The sequence below is a fragment of the Silurus aristotelis genome (assembly GCF_946808225.1).
Source record: "Silurus aristotelis genome assembly, chromosome: 1".
Lineage (NCBI taxonomy): Eukaryota > Metazoa > Chordata > Actinopteri > Siluriformes > Siluridae > Silurus > Silurus aristotelis.
In genome coordinates this window covers 30,005,850-30,029,577 of record NC_139574.1, presented here as the reverse complement: position 1 = coordinate 30,029,577, position 23,728 = coordinate 30,005,850, and the positions used below count along the sequence as shown (strand labels likewise).

Here is a 23,728-nt window from a genome sequence, read left to right as displayed (position 1 = left end):
GGAAGAGTGTGAAGGACCTCAGCCATCCCAACAATGGACTCTTTTCTTTGTTGCGTTCAGGTAAGCACTGCTGTTCCTTGAGCGCAAACACAGAGAGAATGAGGAGGAGCTTCAACCTGCAGGCCATTTGGAGGGTTACCCAAGAGACACCCAGCAACCTGGACTTCTCTCTCCGTCTCACTACCTTTGCTGCACACTACCATTTACACTAATTGTGATTACAAATATTCACCTTTATTTGGATTACTTGCACTAGTGAAACTTTAACTGGACTGGCCTAGCACTTTCTAGTAACTTTCACATTACTTACTTTTTTTTAAGAAAGCACATGGACACTTTAATGACACTTACATCACACTGAGTCACTTTAATCTGTACTTTAATCATACATATCTGTCTGTTAATTCATGTATCTATATACATCTACCATAATTTCCGGACTATTAAGCGCACCCAAATATAAGCCGCACCCACTGAATTTTACAAAGATTTTTATTTTAAACATAAATACGCCACACCTGTCTATAAGCTGCAGGTGCCTACATTGAAACTAATGAACTTTACACAGGATTTAAAGAAAGACAGTGCCTGTTACACGGCTTGTATCTAAACAGTAGCCTACTAAGAAAGTCATTGGTCACTGTCTTCCTCCTTCCTTTCACAACAATTTTTCTCGGTTGTTTTTATTTTGGCATCGTCGTGCGATTAAAAATCACTATCGGTGGAAGCTTTTCTCCCGATGCCGTGCAGCTCAGAACACAGGTGAAGTGCGTTTTTTCATGCCCGGTTGTTTTCAGCGTGACAAATGATTTGCCTTTCCTGTTGACAGTTCGAGTGAGAGGCAGGTCAAATGTCTGAGGGACCTGATCCATATTTATGATGTTGTGCGGACCGATTCAGTGGGAGCGCATCTGATTTAATATAAAGAATTTCATTGGTTCATCTTAACCCGTTCGGCAATTTCATTGGTCTAATGTTATGGGGCTCAGTTTTTTGGCTTGAAGCTTCTGAAACCGGGAAAAACCCAGGAAAAATCCATAAATTAGCCGCTTCATTGTTTAAGCCATGGGGTTCAAAGCGTGGGAAAAAAGTAGCAGCTTATAGTCCGGAAAATACGGTATATACCTTTTTGCTAGTGTGTGTGTGTGTGTGTGTGTATGTATGTATGTATATATATATATATATATATATATATATATATATATATATATATATATATATATATATATATATGTTACACACACACAGAAAAGAGTTGTTTTTTGTCACAGCTGTCGAAACTATAGAAACAATAAACACATAGGGAAAACGTGTGAGCTATTGCATGTGTTTCTCTTAAGCTGGCAGTGTGACTTCTTCATATGCTCTGTAAAGCGTGAGTCTGTTCTCTATCACCCCCTAGCGTCACTCGCCAACCCACATAGATCTCAAGGGTATATTTCAATGCACAAATAGCAAGCATGAACAAGCTAAACATTCTGTATATTTACATCTGCTTAAACATAAAAAAAAACTAAAGTACAAGGCAACTAAATTCCATTCCTCTACACCCTCCCCCACTTAAAGAAAAAAAAAAATATTTCTACATTTTACCACAAATGGATCATTGTTCCTGGATGACCTGATTTCTGCTACAAGACAAAAGGTAGGTTATCAGTAAGCATTAATTAAGTGCATTCATTTAGTCAGCCTCCTTTCTACCATGGTTTATTTTCTAGAAAAATAAAGGGGGGGTAACTTACTATTGTAACATTTTCTGACCAAGCACTTCAGCATTTATTCTGTCTCTTACTACCTATAATTAAGCATATAAACAGTCATATCTATAATAGATAAGTCTTACCATACATCTAGACTCCAACAGTATCGGCCACATATCCACTAAATCTTGTCAACCTTATTTCCAATTCTGTTTACTTTACAGGTCACCAATATATATCCTTTTTTATTTATTTTCTCCTTTGTTTGTCTCTAATTTATTGTCCTATCTTAAATTCATCCCCAGGGCCTCCACAGGTTCAGTCCATCTGTGGGCTGTAAACTTAACTCTTTCAGTTCTGTTGTTCTCTGTATCACTGTTGGTTCTCCCAGTGCATCATAAGTCAACATCTTCGGCTGGCGTTTCTGTCGTTGAGGGTAAGTGGATGATTCCGTCCTCTCCTGTTCACACTCTGTTTCTTGATCTTCCTGTTCACACTCTGTCTCTCGATCCTCCTGTTCAGAGATGTTGTCTGCCTGTGAGATGTTGTCTTCCTCTGCCGTCAGGATATCCTGGTGTTCCATTTCTTCATGTACAGAAAAGTGCTCAGGTGATTCTGTTCTCTGTGCTAGAGGTTTGAATGGTTCAGCCTCGGGATTTAGAGTGGTATGAGTTTCAGTATGGTCTAAGCCTGGTGGAAACCGATAGCGCAGTGCATATCTGTCATCATCATCACTCTCTGAGTCGTTGTATTGTTCTGGCTCATCACTTTTCTTGGCTCTGCCCACAACCCTACGCTTTTGCTGTTTCTGACTTACATGGTTTTCTACTGGTAAACTATCGCAGGGTAGCAGAAGATTTCTGTGTACTATCTTGCTTGGTCCACTCTTTTCAGGCTTGATTTCGTACACGGGACTGTCAGGGCTCTTTCTGCTGATCACAGTGTATACACAATCTTCCCAATGTGAACGTAGCTTTCCCGGCCCTCCTCTTCCACTGAGGTTCCTAAGCAGCACTCTGTGGCCAGGCCATAGTTCAACACCGTGGACTTTCTTGTCATAATACTGTTTTCCTCTCTGTGCCTCTCTGGTTGCGGTTTTTGATGCAATGTCGTAGGCTTCCTGCATCCGGGTCTGCCAGTTTCTCACGTAATCTGCATAATTCTGTTGTTTTGCAGCCAATGGCAAGTTAAACATGAGATCGATGGGGAGTCGGGGTGAGCGGCCAAATAACAAATAATATGGGGAAAACCCAGTTGCTTCACAGCGGGTGCAATTGTATGCATGGATCACCTTAGACAGTGAATTTTTCCAGTCTGCCTTCTCAACATCACTCAGTGTCCTGAGCATGGATAAGAGCGTCCTGTTGAATCTTTCAACTTGTCCATTGCCCATAGGGTGATAGGGCGTTGTGTGAGATCCGCGTACACCACAAGTCTTCTGCAGCTGATCCATCAGGTGGTTCTCAAATTCCCTCCCCATATCATGATGGATTTTCTCAGGAAACCCAAACTTAAGAGCAAAATCTCCAAAAACATGTTGCACCACAGTCTTTGCTGATTTATTTCTCGTGGCATAGGCCTGAGCAAAGCGTGTGAAGTGATCCATTACTACAAGTATGTATTCATATCCATTCTTGCAAGTTTCGAGATGGAGAAAGTCGATGGACACTAGCTGGAATGGGTATGTAGTTTGAATTGGGACCAATGGAGCTTTTGGAGTCTTGTGAGGTTTCTTCCTTTTTAAGCATTCACATACGCGCATAACAAAATTCTCAGTTTATTTTTGCATCTGAGGCCAGTAGAATCTCTCACGTATTAAGTCTAGCGTCCTCTCAACTCCGAGGTGTCCCATCTCTTGATGTAACTCTTTATAGACAGTTTGATGATGTTCTCTCGGTAAAACAAGTTGGTTTCTCTTTCCTGCTCTTCTGTACAGGACCCCTCCCTCATCCAAATAAAGTCTCGTCCACTGTTTCAGAAGAGTCCTAACATCCGTCGGCTCTTTCCTAAGAGTGTTGCCAGATGGACGACTGTTGTTCCTTTTAAACGTCAGAACACGGCTAATGACTGAATCCTGCTGTTGCGATTGTTTTATCTGTCCTAGAGAGAGACGCAGTTCGGAAGGCAGTAAAACTTTATCGTCCACCAGCTGCATGGCCTGTACATCGATTCCACTTGTCCACAGAGAAGCATCATTCACAGGTAATGTTACGCCTTGCACTGTAGCACTGATGACACCTGGATTTACCTCTTCTGTGCACAGGTTCATGTACCAATCAATGTCTAGTGGCATTCTTGAGAGACCGTCTGCGTCTGCATTACATCTGCCCGGACGATATCTGATGGTGAAGTTGAAGTCAGCTAACTCTGCGACCCAGCGATGTCCTGTTGCATTAAGTTTGGCTGTTGTGAGGATGTACGTTAGGGGGTTATTGTCTGTGTATACTTCAAAATGTGGAACATGGAACAGGTAATCTCTGAAGCGTTCACAGATCGCCCACTTTAACGCCAGGAATTCCAATTTTCCAGCATGCATGTGGTAATTTTTCTCTGGTGGTGTAAGTGTTCTTGATCCATATGCAATCACTGACATCTTCTCTTTACTTTTCTGATACAGGACTGCACCTAGACCATCCTGTGATGCATCGCAATGGAGGACAAATGGCTTCGTCAGGTCAGGGTATGCAAGGATTGGTGGCTGTATTAAGTTATCTATTAAGTTATTCAATGCATCTTGGTGAGTCTGTGTCCAGGTTATGGGTGTGTTGGGTGGTACCTGTCCTTTTGACTTTGTACTTGGTTTCTTTCTCTTTCCCTTTGTCTCGACGGGTAACATACTCTTTGGTGGTGCGGCTATCAGCTGGTAGAGAGGTCTTGCCAGACGAGAAAAATTAGGAATATATGTCCTGTAATAGGAAAGGAATCCCATCATCTTTCTCAAGTCTCCTACTGTAGCTGGTGATCTGAGCTTTAATGCCTGCACAGGTGCTATTTCTGCAGGATCCATCGAGTATCCCTCTTCTGACACGATGCGGCCCAAGAAACGTACTTTCTTTTTAAACAGCTCACATTTGTGGGGACTCAGCTTGACTCCATGCTTCTGATATCTTTGGAGGACTGTACGAACATGATTCACATGGTCATTAAAGGAGGAGCTATGTACAAGGTTGTCGTCCAGGTAGGGTTGACAGATGGTATCACGTAGACCTTCAAGACAAACTTCCATGTTTCTCTGGAATTCAGCTGGGGCCGAACTAAGGCCAAACGGAATCCTGTTCCACTGGAATAGACCCCAGGGTGTAATAAAGGCTGTCAATGGTTGGCTCTCTGCGTCAAGGAATCCTTGGTGGTAGGCCTTACCTTGGTCCAAGACCGAAAACCAAGAGCTGCCACTCAGGGAGTCTAACATGTCCTGGATTCTTGGAATGGGGTGCCTATCAGGTACAGATTTGCGGTTCAGTTCTCGATAGTCGCAGCATAGTCTCAGGCTACCATCCTTTTTCCTTACACATACCACTGGCGAGGAGTAAGGGGATCTCGATTTGCTTATCCACCCTCTGTTCAGCAGGTCCTGGAGGTACTCTTTCACTTCCTGTAAGAGTGGTTTAGGAACTGAGATGTACGTCTTTTGCACAGGTGTCTTGTCGTGCAGTGTAATATGCATATGCAGTGAGGGAATGCAACCAACATCATTATCATCAGCGGCAAAAGCATTACACTCTTCTCTTAATAGCTGTCGCACTACCTGTTGCTGTTCCTCAGTTAGGTGTTCAAGCTTTATTGGGGGATCCCACTGATTGGGTCTCTCTGTTTGGCCTGATGTGACACTCACTTCACAGGTTTGCATGAGATGAGGGTTTTGTTTTGTTGCTGCTTGCGTTTCCCATGCTCGTAAGGGCTCTGCTGTGACTGGATAGGCTGTCTTTATCATTTGGAGATGTCCCAGGGTAAGACGTGGGGTCAGTTCAAAACACTGTTTGGTAGTATTGGCGATAGTAACAGGTATCTTGGTTGTCCTTCCTGCAGTCACTTTGACTAATCCTTCCTGAATCACTAAACCTTCAGGTAGTGGTGACAGCTCACAGGGAACAAACAGTAAGGTTTGTTCTGAAAACTGTGCTCCGATGTGTACCCGTGCATGGATGGTTGTTATGTGTTCTGCTTTCAGCTGTCCCCTTTGTTTCTCGGCTCGAACCGTTCCGACGTTCACATAAGAGTTTGTTGTTTTTAACAGCTTAAGCATTGACTTTGCGGTTGTGATGGATACAGAGAAGGCTTGGCTTATCATGTTTATTGTGTTTGGCTTGCATCTTTGTTTTTCCCACTTGTTGACCACCTCCTCAATGACGTTAAAGCCAATAATCGGGTTTTCAGCTACATTAGGATCACTTGTCACGAGAATGGGTACCTGAAGGGCTCCTTCTGTGTCATCATCACTGGGCAGTCGAAATCTCACCTTCACCCAGCCTTCAAACGGGATCTCTGTGTGGTTTGCAGCCAGTCCTGTGAGTGTTCCTGGGCCCAGGAGCTCCTCAATAGGTCGGATGATGGCATGTGGTAAGTATTGTTTTCTCCAATCAGCATTGATAATACTCGCTTGGGCTCCTGTGTCCCACAAGGCCTCCACTGTGATGTCATCTAGTTGGCAGTGAACCAAGCATCTCCTCCCAATCAGTTTAAGAAGTTTTGTTTGGTCAGAGGGGGACAGATAACATACTGGCATATTACCATCAGGGGTTATTTTAACTGTTTGCATGCTGGACTCACTGTTGTTTACCTTATCACCGTGTAGGACTTGAAAGGGTCTGAAAGCCTGCTGCATCGCTGGTACTGGTCGGGACCCGGGAAGAGACTGGACTACTGCGGGCCCCTGTTCAGCAGTCCCGCCCCGTTTCCCGACATCTGTCGTCTTTGTCTGCAGCCTCGAGACAGGTGTCCCTCTTGCCCGCACCGGAAACAGTGTCTGCATTCTTCACCTCTCTGCGCTTCCTGACATGATCGGCAACCCCTTTGCAGCCCTTTGGCCCTTTCAGCTCTCTGTGGTAATGATTGCGGATGTGACCTGGTTGCTTCCATTGCTTCACGAAAGATCTTTGTCATTTCCATGACGTTTGCCTTGAGGTCCTCAATGGCTTTGGTAGTATCAGTGTCAGCATCTTTACCTCGTCCTTGCTTCTTTTTGTCCCTAACTACAGAGTTATCGTTTTCCCTGACTTCAGCCTCACTCACCAACTACCTACTTTCACAGTGGTGCTCGACTGTCTGAACTTCACTTAGCTTAAGCGGCTTTGGTGTCACAGCCTTCCTCAATTTGGTCTGTCTTTCTAATTCTAAGTTAGCAGCTTCTCCTAGCTTCTCAATTAACACCTCATCTGTCACATTTGGATCCTCAAGGTATGGTTTGATCTGAAACTTGACAGCATCGCTTAAGAGTCCTGTCTCAAGTGAACGGAGGAACTTTCGCTGTATGAGTTCAGGGCTAAATTGTTCTCCATCTTTTTCATCTCCAGACTTCCACAGCAACTTCTCCCTCACCTCTATAGCTCGAAACAAATAACTCTGAGCAGGCTCTTTGGGTTCCTGTGATATGTTCATTAACCTGTGCAGCAAGTCTGATGAGGAGTCAATTTTGTAGTGCCCTCTCAGAATCGTCTTCAGTGTGGGTAGCGTAAGGTCTCTTTTAATCTCTAGCAGCTCTCTAAGGTGGAGGCCCAGACTCACAGCCCTGACGACTGCTTCGATGATTTCAGCCTCCGAGTAACCCTTCTTTAATCCAGACTCTATCTGATTAGTCAGACTGGTGTATGACAGCTTCTCTTTTTGGCCTGCTTCTCCAATCTGTCCAAATATTCTGAATTCTTTTCTCAGGGTCATCTCAGGCATCGAATCAGGCTGTCGGAGTACGGTCTCCCTCCTGCTTGTTCCTTGTCTACTGCTTTGAAGTCTCGCCTCCAGGGCCACAATCTTGTCCTCCAGCGTGCGTCGGACATCATCTTGTCTCTTCTGTAGTTCTACATACTCCTTTTTCAGTTCCGAAATTTCATCAGGTTCTGCAGGTGGGTTCTCTGGCTTTTCATATTGCTCCAGGACACACAGAAGTCTATTGAGAAATCCTTCATAATTTTCTTCTGTTTCACCTTCCTCGATTTCCTCCAGTGTTCTCTCTGCTAGTCGTATCAGTGCTCGCCTTGAGTTGCCTGAAAATCCCTTATCTGCTGGCTCACTGCATTTTAGATGTTGACATACCTCAATGAGCTGTGGTTTGTCTAATGTTAGGAGCTTGGAGCTTACACAATCTTGAAGTTGTTCCATTTTTCTCCCTTATTGTTAAATCCAATCCTGATTTTGTATCTTCTTATTTGTTTAAATCTACTCTCTGTATTGATGTATCTTCTTTTATTTACAGGTTCGTCTCAAGGAGGAGCTGTTTCCCTCTCACCGTTGACTCAACAGCGCCTCCTGGCTGGCTCGCCATGTTTATGTTACACACACACAGAAAAGAGAGATTTCTGGTGGAACATAAAGCAGTTTTATTTTGTTGTCACAGCTGTCGAAACTATAGAAACAATAAACACATAGGGAAAACGTGTGAGCTATTGCATGTGTTTCTCTTAAGCTGGCAGTGTGACTTCTTCGTATGCTCTGTGAAGCGTTAAACAGATAATACACAAAAGACATGTCTCGTATGCTTCTCTAGTTACAAACTGAACTTACCAATTACAGATCAAGTACAAACTAAAACATTAGTATTCTCACCTAAAATATGAAACACATAGGCCACCTAGTATTATAATATTGCAGCATAGCCTCTGACTTAAACCCATTAAACAATGGCGGCATAACCTTTATACTTTCCAAATGTAACCTACATTAGTTAGCAATCAACCAGTATACATGTTCTACTGCATATATATTCACTCTCTCAATTATGATTACACCCTTTAACATGTTATATTGTCCCGTCTCAACCTCGTGCGATCTTGGCTGGTGGCCAACTCACACGCGATCTGGCCTTGAATCGCTGATGCGATGATTTATGCTCTAGTCTACATATTAACACACAGTAAAACATTATATAAACACATGAACATTATATTAATATTAACAGTGACTTTTGCAGATATATCACAGATCTCACCTATAGAAACAATAAACACATAGGGAAAACGTGTGAGCTATTGCATGTGTTTCTCTTAAGCTGGCAGTGTGACTTCTTCATATGCTCTGTGAAGCGTGAGTCTGTTCTCTATCACCCCCTAGCGTCACTCGCCAACCCACATAGATCTCAAGGGTATATTTCAATGCACAAATAGCAAGCATGAACAAGCTAAACATTCTGTATATTTACATCTGCTTAAACATAAAAAAAAACTAAAGTACAAGGCAACTAAATTCCATTCCTCTACATATATATATATATATATATATATATATATATATATATATATATATATATATATATATATATATATATATATATATATATGTAGAGGAATGGAATTTAGTTGCCTTGTACTTTAGTTTTTTTTTATGTTTAAGCAGATGTAAATATACAGAATGTTTAGCTTGTTCATATATATATATATAAGAATATATATATATATATATATATATATATATATATATATATATATATATATATATATATATATATATATATATATATATATATATATTCTTCTTCTGCTTTCGGCTGCTCCCATTAGGGGTCGCCACAGCGGATCATCCGTCTCCATACCACCCTGTCCTCTACATCTGCCTCTTTCACACCAACTACCTGCATGTCTTCCCTCGCCACATCCATGAACCTCCTTCTTGGCCTTCCTCTTTTCCTTCTACCTGGTGGCTCCATCCTCAGCATTTTTCTACCAATATAATTCATGTCCCTCCTCTGCACATGTCCAAACCATCTCAATCTCGCCTCCCTCAACTTGTCACCTAAACATCCTACATGCGCTGTCCCTCTAATAAACTCATTTCTAATCTTGTCCATCCTCGTCACTCCCAACGATAACCTTAACATCTTCAGCTCTGCTACCTCCAGCTCCACCTCCTGTCTTTTACTCAATGCCACTGTCTCTAATCCATACAACATCACAGGTCTCACCACAGTCCTATAAACTTTCCCTTTCATTCTTGCAGATACCCTACTATCACAAATCACTCCTGTCACTCTTCTCCACCCACTCCACCCTGCCTGCACTCTTTTCTTTACTTTTCTAACACACTCTCCATTACTTTGCACTGTTGACCCCAGGTACCTGAACTCCTCCACCTTCTCCATCTCTTCTCCCTGGAACTGCATCACTCCACTGCCCTCCCTCTCATTTACACACATGTACTCTGTCTTACTCCTACTGACTTTCATTCCCCTTCTCTCCAGCGCATATCTCCACCTCTCCAGGCTCTTCTCAACCTGCTCCGTACTCTCACCACAAATCACAATATCATCTGCAAACATCATAGTCCAGGGAGACTCCTGTCTGACCTCGTCTGTCAACCTGTCCATCACCACTGCAAACAGCAAAGGGCTCAGGGCCGATCCTTGATGCAGTCCAACCTTCAACCTGAACCGGTCTGTTGTACCTACTGCACACTTCAACGCGTCACACTGTCCTCATACATGTCCTGCACGACCCTCACATACTTCTCTGACACACCTGACTTCCTCATACAATACCACAACTCCTCTCTTGGCACTCTGTCGTACGCTTTCTCTAAATCCATAAATACACAATGCAATTCCATCTGTCCTTCTCTATACTTCTCCATCAACATCCTCAAAGCAAATAAGGCATCTGTGGTGCTCTTCCTCGGCATGAAACCATACTGTTGCTCACAGATGGTCACCTCTTCTCTCAGCCTGGCTTCCACTACTCTTTCCCATAACTTCATGGGGTGACTGATCAACTTAATTCCCCTGTAGTTACTGCAGGTCTGCACATCTCCCTTATGCTTAAAGATCGGTTCCAGCACACTCCTTCTCCATTCCTCATGCATCCTCTCCCCATCCAGAATCCTGTTAAACAATCTGGTTAAAAACTCCACTGCCATCTCTCCTAAACATCTTCCCGCTTCTACCAGTATGTCATCTGGTCCAACCGACTTTCCATTCTTCATCCTCTTAATCGCTGCTCCTACTTCCTCCTTACTAATCCTATCTACATCCAGCTTCACCAACTCCACATCCTCCAACCTTCTCTCTCTCTGATTTTCCTCATTCATCAGCTGCTCAAAATACTCCCTTCACCATCTCAAGACACTCTCCTCACTAGTCATCACATTTCCCTCTCCATCCTTTATTGTTCTAACTTGTAGTACATCCTTCCCAGCTCGGTCCCTCTGCCTGGCCAATCGGTATAAATCTTTTTCTTCTTCCTTAGTGTCCAACCTCTCATACAGCTCCTCATATGCCTTTTCCTTGGCTTTCGCCACATCCCTTTTTACCTGCTGCCGCATCTCCTTGTACTCCTGCCTACTTTTCTCATCGCTCTGTCGATCCCACTCCTGTTTTGCCAACCTCTTTCTCCTAATGCTCTCCTGCACTTCCTCATTCCACCACCACGTCTCCTTGTCTTGCTTTCTATTTCCAGATGTCACACCAATTACTTTTCTAGCTGCCTCCCTCATCACTCCTGCAGTAGTTGCCCAATCATTCAGCACCTTTTCACCACCACCAAGCCCCTGTCTGACCTTTTCCCTGAACCTCACACTACACTCTTCCTCCTTCAGGTTCCACCATCTTATTCTTCTTTCAATCCTTACTCTCCTCCTCTTCTTCTTCGCCTCCAAAACCATCCTACAGGCCACCATCCGATGCTGTCTAGCTACACTGTCCCCTGCCAACACCTTACAGTCTCCAATCTCCTTCAGGTTGCATCTCCTGCATAGCACATAGTCCACCTGTGTGCACCTTCCTCCACTCTTATACGTCACCCTATGATCCTCCTTCTTCTTAAAATACGTGTTCACCACTGCCATTTCCATCCTTTTAGCAAAATCTACCACCATCTGCCCTTCCACCTTCCTCTCCTTAAAACCATACCTACCCATCACCTCCTCATCACCTCTGTTCCCTTCACCTACATGCCCATTAAAGTCTGCCCCAATCACTAATTGTTCTTTCCTAGGTACGCCATCTACCACTTCATCTTATTCACTAAAGAATCTTTCCTTCTCCTCCATCTCACAGTCAACTTGTGGAGCATAGGCACTTTTTATGATTTATCATCATCCCTTCAACTTCCACCTTCACGATCATCACCCTTTCAGAAACTCTCTTCACCTCCACTACACTCTAAATGTACTCTTCCTTCAAAATCACCCCTACACCATTTCTCTTTCCATCCACACCATGATAAAACAGTTTAAACCCACCTCCAATGTTCCTGGCCTTACTCCCTTTCCAATTGGTCTCCTGAACATACAACATATCTACATTTCTCCTTATCAGCTACCTTTCTCCATTTACCCATCATAGTACCAACATTTAAAGTGCCAACCCGAACCTCTACTCTCCTACACTGCTCCTTTTCCTGCCGTCTCTGTAGACGTCTTCCTCCTCTCCTTCTTTTCCTTCGGCCAACAGTAGCCCAATTTCCACCGGTACCCTGTCGGCTAACGATACCTGTGGCGGTCGTTGTTAACCCGGGCCTCGACCGATCCGGTATGAAATTCTTATTTGTGATCCGCATATTTGATTTGGCACATGTTTTACGCTGGATGCCCTTCCTAATGCAACCCTCCCCATTTACCCGGGCTTGGGACCGGCACTAAGAGTGCACTGGCTTGTGCATCCATAATGGCTTGGTTATATATATATATATATATATATATATATATATATATATATATATATATATATATATATATATATATATATATATATATATATATATATATAAATTCATACTTATACTTTGTCTGATTATATTTTAATATAGTTTTATACTCATTTGTACATTACTTTACCCTTTAATTTTTAATAACAGTCGTAAAAAGTATTTCACTATATGTCATACTCTGAAGATTATGAAGATTGTATGTGACAAATAAAATTTGAATTTGAATTTGAAAACCTCCATGTTGCCAGTATAAACCTTTTTACTAGCAACATAATATTTTTTGTACATTATGAGAATATAAACATATCGATATGCTGTGTTTTGCTAATATGCTGGTGTTCCACTATTATGTTAACCACCTGGTTTTCTAAATTATACAGTGCACAATTTACAACTTATAATAAAGTTTAACAAATTTAAAATTTTTTCAAATGTCACTTTGAATGGAAGTGGTAGCTCAGTGGTAAAGGCTCTGGGTTACTGATTGAAAGGTTGGGGTTCAACCCCTGGTATCGCCAAGCTGACACTCCTGGGACCCCTGAGCAAGGCCCTTAACCCTCAATGCTCCCTGGGTGCTGTATCATAGGTGACCCTGCACTCTGATCCCAGCTATCTAACATCGCTGGAAAATAATTTCCGTGTGTTGTAAAGTACATGTGAAAAGTATAAAGCAGCTTTCTTTTTCTTTCTTTCTTCCAAATATGTCCTGAGTTGTAGTATAACATGCAAACTAAATAATTTACAATCTAATACAAAAACCAAAAGCAAGTTTCAGTGAACTTGTTTTTTTTTTACATGCTCCAAGTTATTAAGCATCCAATCAAACTGATATGCTAATAACCTGGCACTCTTATGTTTGCTAATTAATGAAATGCAGTGGTCGGCGGCCAGGGCCAGCAAACCCTTCTCTGCTGGCCTAAACACCAGAACATCAGTTAGAAGCACTGACCTACATTTACAACCAAAATTCTAATATTTGTTCCATGAAATACTGGAGAGGCACGATAATCCTGTGGCACGAGGAAAGTCAAGTGCCAGCAGCGGACACAGTGGGACTTGAGGTGAACTGCCACTGAGTAGAATGCCTTGGAGGTCAGGACAGGTAGGATGAAGCGCAGAGCGAACCTCCAGTTGGCTGCCCCAATCACATTTAGGGGCATGCCCAGCAGGGCAGACAGGCATAGAGGCGATCTTGGCAGGCCGGAAGGATGGGGCACTGTCCCCAGTCAGGCAGGAAGGCTGAGGTTGGGCAGCCCCCCCAGCAAAGCTCAGGGGCTAGAGGGACAGCAGTTTTAGTAGGTTATTTTAAACCATTTGGTTTGCCTTAGATTCTTGCTGATACACCGGTAAATACTTGTTCTCTGCTGGGGGCTGAGCTTTATAATATCGACTGTCTCAGTTGGGTCCCTGAATTGCCGGTTTGGGGGGGAGCAAGCCCAATGCTTCAATACATCTGCTGGTTCATCTTTTAGCCAGATTATTCTGTCAGAAAAGCAAAGGTGCAGGGCCAGATTATTCTGTCAGAAAGTGCGAGTGACTAGGTGGGTGAATGGGAGGGACGGACCCAAAAGCAGGATGACACAGGAGTAAGGTAAAAACTGTCTTTAATATGAAATGTATCAGAGATATAGGGCAAAGGCAAAAACAAAGTCCAGAGAAAAGTCCAGGGTCTTAACACAGGCAAACAGGGCAATGCAGGGACGACAAAACCAAAAAAAAAAAAAAAAAAAAAAAAAAAAAGGGATCGGGATCTTGAACAGGAACTGGAATCCATAGCAGACAGAGTGTCAAGAATAATCTCAGGGGCTAGGGAGCCGGTAAGGTAATCCGGCCCTGATCTTAAGTTTTAGGTGTCCTTAAATACAGGGAGGCGCGGGAAAAATGGCAAGATGGCTGCCGACATGGAATTGCGCAGCGCGGAACCGGAAGTGCCTGTAATGAAACCAGAAGTGTGCACCACATGGCCAGAAGATCCTGCCAGAATTAGAACACAGCTTTAAGCTAATGTTCGTCAGGTCATCATTATGGCTGATATTTGGAACTTTGTGAGGGCAATGAAAGGTGTTGTGAATTTTGGGAGAACAGAAGCCACACCCCACATCAAGATATAAATATATTTATATTATTTTTCATATGGTGCCTAAACATTTGAGCATCTTAACAACATTTAATAACATTACATCTATTCCTTATGTTTGAATTTTTTATCCTCACAATTAAAAAGTGATGACAGGATGTGGATGTCTACTTTGTCTTTTTTTATATAGCTTAACCATGATAAAGATGAGGACATTAAGACTAATTTAATAATTTATTAGATCCTTCTTAATGTCCTCTTTAAGAACAATTTAATAATTTATTAAAATTGTAAATATTTACTAGTAGTGTATAATGTGTATACTTATGTACATGATCCACAGGAAATGGGATTATGCATTTTCCTGTTGGGGAATATTCAAGATATTTAATAGGAGTGATTGAATGTTGTGGTCTTTAATCATGAACATAAATATGTTTTAAATGATCTGTAATGGGGAAAAAATGTTTTTAGGGACATTACAACAAAAAAAAGAATTATTTTAACAATTGTTTTAAATGTGTTTTCATTTTACTTCACACACATATCACAGAATCATGAGTACAGAAACACTTTTAAACTCCAGAGTGAGCAGAAACTCACTGTTAATGTAATTAAACCATTAAGCTAATAGCTATACCATAAAAATTACTCATCTCACTGTGTTAGCATTGTTCTGATCATAAAACCTTACAAAATGCATGACAATACTATTAGTTATGCATTATATTGGTAATGCATTATATTTAATGATATTGACAGCACACCTTTTAATGTTGTCATTAGTTTTGTTGCATTTTTTTTTTACTTCTTTCCTTATGAACCATTTTAATAGCCGCTCTATTACAGTACTAGTTCAGGTGAACTCAGTTGAATAACATCGTGGGCGATTTCAAGAGCGGATTTTGAAATTATTTTTTAGCAAATAAAAAAAATAAAGATATACTGTAATTAACATTTATTATTTCAATAAAAGTATGTAGAACATCTTAATGAATAAAAAACAATTAAATCTAAAAAAATACAAAATAATAAAAACTATTAGCATTGTGTTTAACTAGATAAATCTTAAAAGTTTTGAATTATAAAAATAAATGAAAATAATTTTGATTAAATAAATAAAAAAAGCCAAATAAACTGACAAACTAGACTAAAGACACAACTAGAAATATTCGTAATAAAATCAGTGTGCAATTCCTAATAAATTCATAATAAAAAGCAGATTTGCAACAAGCCGTATGGAATACTCAGTATGTAACTATAAGTATAAAAGTTTGTACACACCTTTTCCTCCAGAGGTTTTTTTTAATTTTTGCTATTTTCAACATTGTACTATAAAAGAACATTATGTTACAACTATGTAGTACAAAAAATGTATTAAATAACCCAGGTTATGTTGTTTTGAGGACTGCTTCAGCCTCATTAGATAGTAACCTGGAATGGTATTCTAACAATCTTGAGTTCCTAGATGTGTTGAGTGCTTGTTGACTTTTCCTTCACTCTCCTGTCCAACTCATAGCCAACCATCTCAAGTGCATTTAGATTAAGTGATTTTGGGGGACAGTGCATCTGATGAAGCACTCCATCACTCTTCCTCTTGTACACCTAGTTCTTACATAACCTACATGCAACCTACATGTGTTTAGGGTCATTGTCCTGTTAGAAAACAAATTGTGGCCCCATTAAGTGCAAACCAGATAGGATGGAATGTCTCTGCAAAATGCTCTGGTATTTATGCTAGTTAAGTGTTCCCTCAATTTTGACTGAATTTCCAAAAGTATCACCAGCAACACACCCCCACACCATAAAACCCAATCCTCTAGGCACAGTCAGGAACTGTCCATTTATCCTCTGTCTCTGACAAAGACACGCCAGTTAGAAGAGTGTGAAGCACCAGTTTACACAAGGCTCATGGGGAAACAATGCTTTGGGCAAGGCATAAGGAACGACATCTTCACCCAAGCTAAAAGGTGCTGTGACTCCTTCTCTGGGCACTGTGACACATCAGTGTTCTAATTAAAGCACAGAAGTGCAGCGACCTCCACATTCTTGATCAGGCCATAGAATCATAGTAAGGTGTTATCAGGGCACAGAGGCACAACCTGTGTCCTTATCTGGGCACTTCAGAGTCCTTAATGGGGCACAGATACACAGGAACATACTCATTGGGACATCCCCTAAAAAGCCCTGAGCAACCACATAGCAAAAAGCCACTCCCCCTTCATGCTTAGTGAAATACCTTTTCTCTGCATTCATTTCATGAAAAATTCGTAGAAGCAAAGAGCCGATGCAAATGCAGAAAACTTAAATAAATGAAAAAAACCATGAAAGGCATTAACAATGAGTGTTGTGAAACCTAAGTGTTGTAAAAGTGTATAAGGTGCACTTACAAATACATAACATGGTGTATAAATGTGCAATGGTCTGTGGGAAATTAGTCCTGTATAGAATCCTGATGGATATTGTATTCCACTTAGAGCACGGTAGAGACAGATACTGTACTCAACTTATTTTAAGTAAAAAATATTGAATGATTAATATTCTTATTACTATAAAATTTATTATAATTATAATAATAACAAAAATAATCATATTAAGTGATATCATTATTACTACAATAAATGGATAATATTATAATTGTAAATATACATCAGAAATTCTGAAAAGCTGCATTGTGATTGCAGTGAATGCAGTGTAGAAATAAAAAAAGAAAATATTTAATAGTAATTATTATTATTATTATTATTATTATTATTATTATTATTATTATTATCGAAGAATAGCGTATTTCACTTTATCACCATATTGAAGTATCTAGAAGGAAACATAGCTAGCATATTTTACATTAAAGTTCATAAAGATGAAATTCAGCTTATTGATTATTCCAGACTCTGAGTATGACGTGCACCCATCATGCTATTTTATGGTATATCACACACCAAAGCACATCTGTTCTATAATGGAGATGAAAGGTCATTATTTAATATGTTAATGTATATGAAATATGGAGCACAGGAGTCATTTCTGCTTGGCTAATTCAATTATCCCTGACCGCATCACTCTTTATTTACTAGACTGATTAACGCCAGAGTCAGGGCTCTCGAGATTCACCAATCAAACACGGCCATTAAACTCAAAGTCTCACTCTCACATGGTTAATAATAGAAATGGTCAGCTCATTTCCATTACAGGTTATTCCTGCATGGCTCAATGGCCATAAAGTGATCGGAATCTGATTTTTATACAAGCGTTAGCATAAACGAGGTAATCTCAAGCTAATCAATCTATTGTGTGTGTGTGTGTGTGTGTGTGTGTGTGTGTGTGTGTGTGTGTGTGTGTGTGTGTGTGTGTCTGTCTGTCTGTCTGTCTGTCTGTCTGTCTGTCTGTGTATGATCTTTTTATCTGTGTGATGATAAAGAAGTGTTAATGACTGGAATTGATACATCATGTTCTGTCATTGGATATGCATTGTTGAAATTACAGTAATAAATAGCCAGTTAGCTTATCTGCTTTGTAGTGCACCCAAAATCTGGATAAAGTTAGTGCTTTATAAATTCAGTATAGATATAAAGAAGTATTTAACAATTCTTTTACTCTTTAAAAAACTTTTAATATTTATATTTTTTGTTAATTTTCAATATTATTTAGTGGGTTTAAAAAAAAAATAGAAGAGTCATTACAAATATATTTTTTATATACGATAATTTATACAAAATTAGAATAATATGAAAAAAAAAACAGAAATATAAAAAAAGCTCATACAAAAACAAAAAGTAGATTAGACAGAAACAATGAAAATGTCTAAATCTAGCATGAAAGAAAGAAAGAAAGAAAGAAAGAAAGAAAGAAAGAAAGAAAGAAAGAAAGAAAGAAAGAAAGAAAATTATTATACAAAATCATCTTAAAAAGAATCAGTCTCAAAAAAGGAAATAAATCAACACAAATAAATTCATAAATTTATTTTACACACAAGAAAAACTAAAACAATTAAATCAATCAGTAAAAATGAATAAATAAAATGTAAAAATAAGAATTAGCTGACTATATTGCTTTAAAAAACAAAGGACCTAATTCAAGATCAAAGTACATTTTTACTAGTGAATCCTTTATTGTCATTATTGTTATTATTATTAAGATTGTTATTATTTTTATTATTAATATCATTGTTACTGTTGGTATTATTATTATTATTATTATTATTATTATTATTATTATTATTATTGTTATTAATGGCTTCACTTTTAGATTATTTAACATAAATACATTTGCTTGTTGCTTGTTTTTTTAAAAGTTTCTAATATTCTGTACAAGATTAATGCTTAAAATAACATTTAAAGAGTAAATACTCAAAGAGAAAAAGAAAAAAATCCTTTCAGTTTTTTTTGTACAGTTTTCTGTGAAACCCATCTGCAACTCATCAGTAGCAGACACTGGTGGGGAATTCTCAACGTAAAATCACTGAAGCATAAATCTGGCCCTCAAAGTGATTTTCCAGATATCCCAAGTGTCTCTACATTATAAACCGTGCTCATGAACTCTAAGACATCCTTTACTTTATTTTGTAAAACTCATGTTTTTTTGTTCTGGGGTTCAAGGCCCGGTATCGCCAGGCTGCCACTCTTGGGCCCTTGAGCAAGGCCCTTAACCCTCTATGCTCCGGGGGTCCCTTACGAGGGAAATATCAAGGTCCGTGACGTCGGAGTGACGTGGGGCCGCCTTCCCGTGGGCTCACCACCTGCAGGAGGGACCGTAAGGGACGGTGCTGTGAGGATTGGGCAGCAGTCTAAGCAGGCCCCCGCGACCCGAATTACGGATAAGCAGGAGAAAATGAATGAATGAATGAATGTTTTTTTGTTTTTTTTTATTAGAACATCACATAAGATCATAAGAAATTACTTTGAATGCTTGTCTAAAGCTAAAATTACATGTTTGTTGTAGCTAGTTAGCCTTCTGAGTTAGATCAATTTCCACAGGTTTTGCCACAAGCTGTCTCTCTTGGCTTCACCAACAAAGCATCTGGAATTCTTAATTCAACTTATACCTAAACTTATGTACCTTGTTTCCTACATTTGGAGTAATCATGTATATTGTGCATGTAAATTTAAAACGAGTTTCAAATTAATAGTTGAATCGTTTCTACTAGTCATCTGCTAACATGAGAAAACCTTGTTAATGGTTATCCTGGTAAGATTCCCTAGCAGGATCTCTGTTTCCCTGTGAGTTCCTCTTCAGGACTCGAGCTGCATCAACAATATTTTGATATGAATGCTCCACTCCCAGACATCACTCTTTAAAAAGGGTGCTTCTGCTCCTCGTGGTTCTGGCCCTGTTTTTGCTGAGGCAAAGTGGCATTTCAGGACCAGGGGGTTCGCAAATGGACCTGGCAGAGGGTCTGGAAATGGTCTTGCTGCTCTCTTCCTCCTCACCTGCTGGGTCCAGCTTTAGATCACAAGGTTCAAAAGCACTCCTTTCAGTGGATTTCTTTCCTTTGCGATGAGAGCGTTCAGCTCAGGAGTTTTTCCTTGCCACAGTCGCCATGGCTTGCTTATCAGGGATAAATGCACACCATTTACCCGTAACTGTTAAATTCTGTAAAGCTGCCTTGAGACAATGTCTGTTGTGAAAAGCGCTATAGAAATATACTTGACTTGACTTGACAGAATGGAACTGTGGAGAAAGTCGAAACAGTTGTTTGTCTGCTATGGCCCTCTGAGGAGAGGTCTCCTTTCAAACAAGCAGGTGCTTAGCAGGTGGATTGTGGATGCTATTGCTTTTTCATATGAGTCCTTTGGTCACCATGCAAATTTTGGGGTCAGAGCTCTCTTGACTCGGAGTGTGGCAGCCCCTAAGGCTTTGTCCTCACTCCATGTGCTTTTTTTTACCTTCCTGGTCGTGACATCACCCCGCCGGTGACGCCGCACTTTTCATTGGACTGATACATACGTGATTCAAAGCTTGGACAACGCGGAAGCATTGTTGATGCATCATCTCGTTCTCTCTGGGAACCATTGTTACATACATAACCCGGAGATGATGGTAGTGAGTTTAGGGATCAGGGATTATGGATTACAATTTTTCATAAACTAGTATGCTATTTGATAGTATGGTGGTTTGAAACCAGATTATCCATGACGACTGTTAAATTTTCCCTCATTTCATAGGATCACCAATTCAGCTGCACATTTATTTAATGGCTGAATTAATTCCCCGGTTCACACATTCTCCAGCCTTCTGCCCCTGCAATCCTGCTCTCCTCTCCTGCCTCCGTCAAATAAGGGCTGTATCTGTATTTTCTACAGTTCTTGTTTGTTCACTATTTGTCTGTTTACCATTTTACAATAATGGTTTCACTATTTGGAAGCTATATAAAGGTAATGTCGATACTATTGACATTTGTGTTCATTACTTGCCAACTAACAACTGTAAATAATCACTATTTAGCAACTATTTGGGGTTCACTATTTGGCAACCAATCAGTAATGTAAGGGGTTCACTATTTGGCACCTATTTGGGGTTCACTATTTGGCCACAAATGACTACATTAGGGATTACTATTTGGGGTTTAAATTTGGCAGCTAATCACTAAAATATGGCATTCACTATTTGGCAACACTACAGTAGGGGGTATATTGTTTGGCACCTATTTGAGGTTCACTATTAGGCATCTAATCACTTTTTACTTGGGGATCACTATTTGGCAGCTATTTGGGGTTCACTATTCAGCAACTAATCACTCCAGTTTTGGCTCACTATTTGCCAACTGATTACTACAGTAGAAACTCATTATTTGGCATCTATTTGGGGTTCACTATTCAGCACTGTTACAGTTCATGTCAATTCTATATTGCAACTAAGCACTACAGTCAGTGATCACTATTTGGCAACTAATCACTACAGTCAGGGGCCCACTATTTTGCAACAGTTGTGATGAATCACTACAGTTTGGGGTTCAATATTTGGTACCTATTTGTCACCTATTTCAAGTTCACTTTTTGGCAACTAATCACTACAGTTGGGATCACCATTTGGCATCTTTTTGGGGTTCAATATTTAGCACCTATTTTTTTAAGTGATTCATTGACAATGAATCATTTGCATAAAGGTTCACCTTTTAGCAACTTATTACTATAGTTCATGTCAATACTCACCAGGGTTATATATTACTTCTGGGATTTTTTCTATTTAACTCTTTACGACAGCATTTAACTATTTTTTTCTACAGTTCATGTGTGTTCACTATTTGACAACTTAATTGGTTCACTATTTACTACAGTTTATGTCAATACTATTTGAGCTTCACTAATTGAAAACTAATCAGCAAAGTAGGGGAGCACTTTTTGGTAACTATTTGGGGATCTCTATTAGGCACCAGTTCGGGGTTCATCTATTTGGGGTTAATTATTTCACAATAAAATCACTTTCATAAGGGTTAACTCTTTGGCAAATAATTATTACAGTTTTTGTCAGTACAGTGGCACCTTGACCTACGAGTTTAATTCGTTCCGTGGTCGAGCTCGTATCTTAATTTGCTCGCACATCAAATCAATTTTCCCCCATTAAAAAAACTTAAAATGGCATTAATCCATTCGAACCCTCAAAATGCCACCCCGTTTTTATGTTTCATGTTATTAAATTAGGAAAATACATTTCTAAATAACAAATTTTGTATATTGTATATATTATTATGTATATATATATATATATATATATATATATATATATATATATATATATATATATTATGTATATATATATATATATATATATATATATTATGTATATATAATTTTATATATTCAGTGTATTTACCTTGGAGAGGAGACGACTTGAGCTAACGAAAACGCTGGTGGGGGGGGGGGGGGGAGGTAGAGGAGATAAGCGGAGGCGGAGTAAAAACTCGTTTTTTTACTATCATTATTGTACACTACGTATCCCTAAACTTCAAATTTATTACTTTTTTGCTTATCTTAATTTTCGTCACAATCTTCGCTTTCTGGCTTTGCTTCAGCATTTAGCAGCGGCGTCTCGAGCTCATACCTTAATTTTTTGCTCGTGTAACAAAGCAAAAAATCAACAGAGTGACCGCTCGTACCTTGGAAAACTCGTACATTAATGCACTTGTAGGTCAAGGTACCACTGTACTCTATGTGTCAGGGAATCACCAGCCACGCACCCCCCCCCCCCCCCACCCCCTGCAACCAGTACACTCACAGCACCTCGCCTTCATACTAATCACCTTTACCTGTCTGCCATCGCTAAGACCCCACGACACTTACTTGCAGGAAAGCTGGTCCCCCTGCCTATCCCGCAGCAGCCCCAGGTCACACCTGGGGATTGATTTCATTACGGATCTGCCTAACTTGGATGGTAACACCTGTGTTACAGTTAATCTGTCAGCTGGATATCACCCTCAGACCAATGGACAAACAGAGTGGAAGATACAGGAGCTAGAACCAAACTAGCTGGAACTGCGTTTTCCCCTGGGGGCCCCCCTAATCAACTGTGTGACCAGGTCTGTTTGTCCACCCGAGATCTGCACCTATGGCTACCCTGTAAAAAACCCTGTCCCTGTTTCATCGGGCTGTTCCAGATCATCAGGCAGGTCAATGACATGGCCTATCGGCTTGACCTGCCTCTGCGGTACCGCATCAATCCGACCTTCCACGTGTCCCTCCTGAAACCCTTCACACCCCCTACTGCAGGGGTAGCCGCATGCGGCTTTTTGGCTGGTTTCATGCGGCTCTTACGTTCATTTCGAAGTTTGTGTTTGTGTTTTTTTTTTTTTAATGTGCGTGTTCGCTTCGCTTGAGTTCAATACGGTATTTTTAAGACTTAAATGATCTTGTTCCTACTAGGAAATTTTGCGGTATATTCCTCTCACGCACATGCGCATTTGACGAAAATACCGTATTGAACTCAAGCAAAGTGAACACGCACATAAAAAAAACTAACACACAAAGTAAGTCTGTGTTTTCTACTCTGAAACACGTGAAATCAAAGCATTGATCTGTTCTGACTGACACCCATGTGAAAGAATTGCTTTGAGTGGCAACAACGGAATACGAGGCAGATTTGAAGGGGATTGTTCAAGGCAAAGAATGCCAAAA

The 23,728-nt window shown here is 40.2% G+C and overlaps 1 protein-coding gene and 1 long non-coding RNA gene across 6 annotated transcripts; both read left to right on the top strand.

Moving 5' to 3' along the window:
* Positions 1-1,268: 1,268 nt before the first annotated feature.
* Positions 1,269-8,867, top strand: LOC310735022. The gene is made up of 2 exons (XR_014536184.1): positions 1,269-1,375; positions 8,351-8,867. It is a non-coding gene; the product is annotated as an uncharacterized lncRNA (long non-coding RNA).
* LOC310735005 (uncharacterized protein) lies at positions 1,290-8,285 on the top strand (the record flags this gene model as incomplete). 5 transcript variants are annotated; one of them, XR_014536181.1, is made up of 5 exons in its annotated part: positions 1,290-2,136; positions 3,637-3,902; positions 3,988-4,374; positions 7,569-7,756; positions 8,107-8,285. XR_014536181.1 is itself a non-coding variant. In XM_083557574.1 (4 exons), 4 exons carry the CDS (start codon positions 3,764-3,766, stop codon positions 8,143-8,145), a joined length of 423 nt encoding a protein of 140 aa, XP_083413700.1. In that variant the 3' UTR covers positions 8,146-8,285. The 5 variants fall into 5 exon arrangements, 1 of the variants encoding a protein (XP_083413700.1); XM_083557574.1 differs by lacking the exon at positions 1,290-2,136 and having other exon boundaries at positions 3,764-3,902; positions 4,318-4,374; XR_014536182.1 differs by lacking the exon at positions 1,290-2,136 and having other exon boundaries at positions 3,765-3,902; positions 4,318-4,380.
* Positions 8,868-23,728: the final 14,861 nt, after the last annotated feature.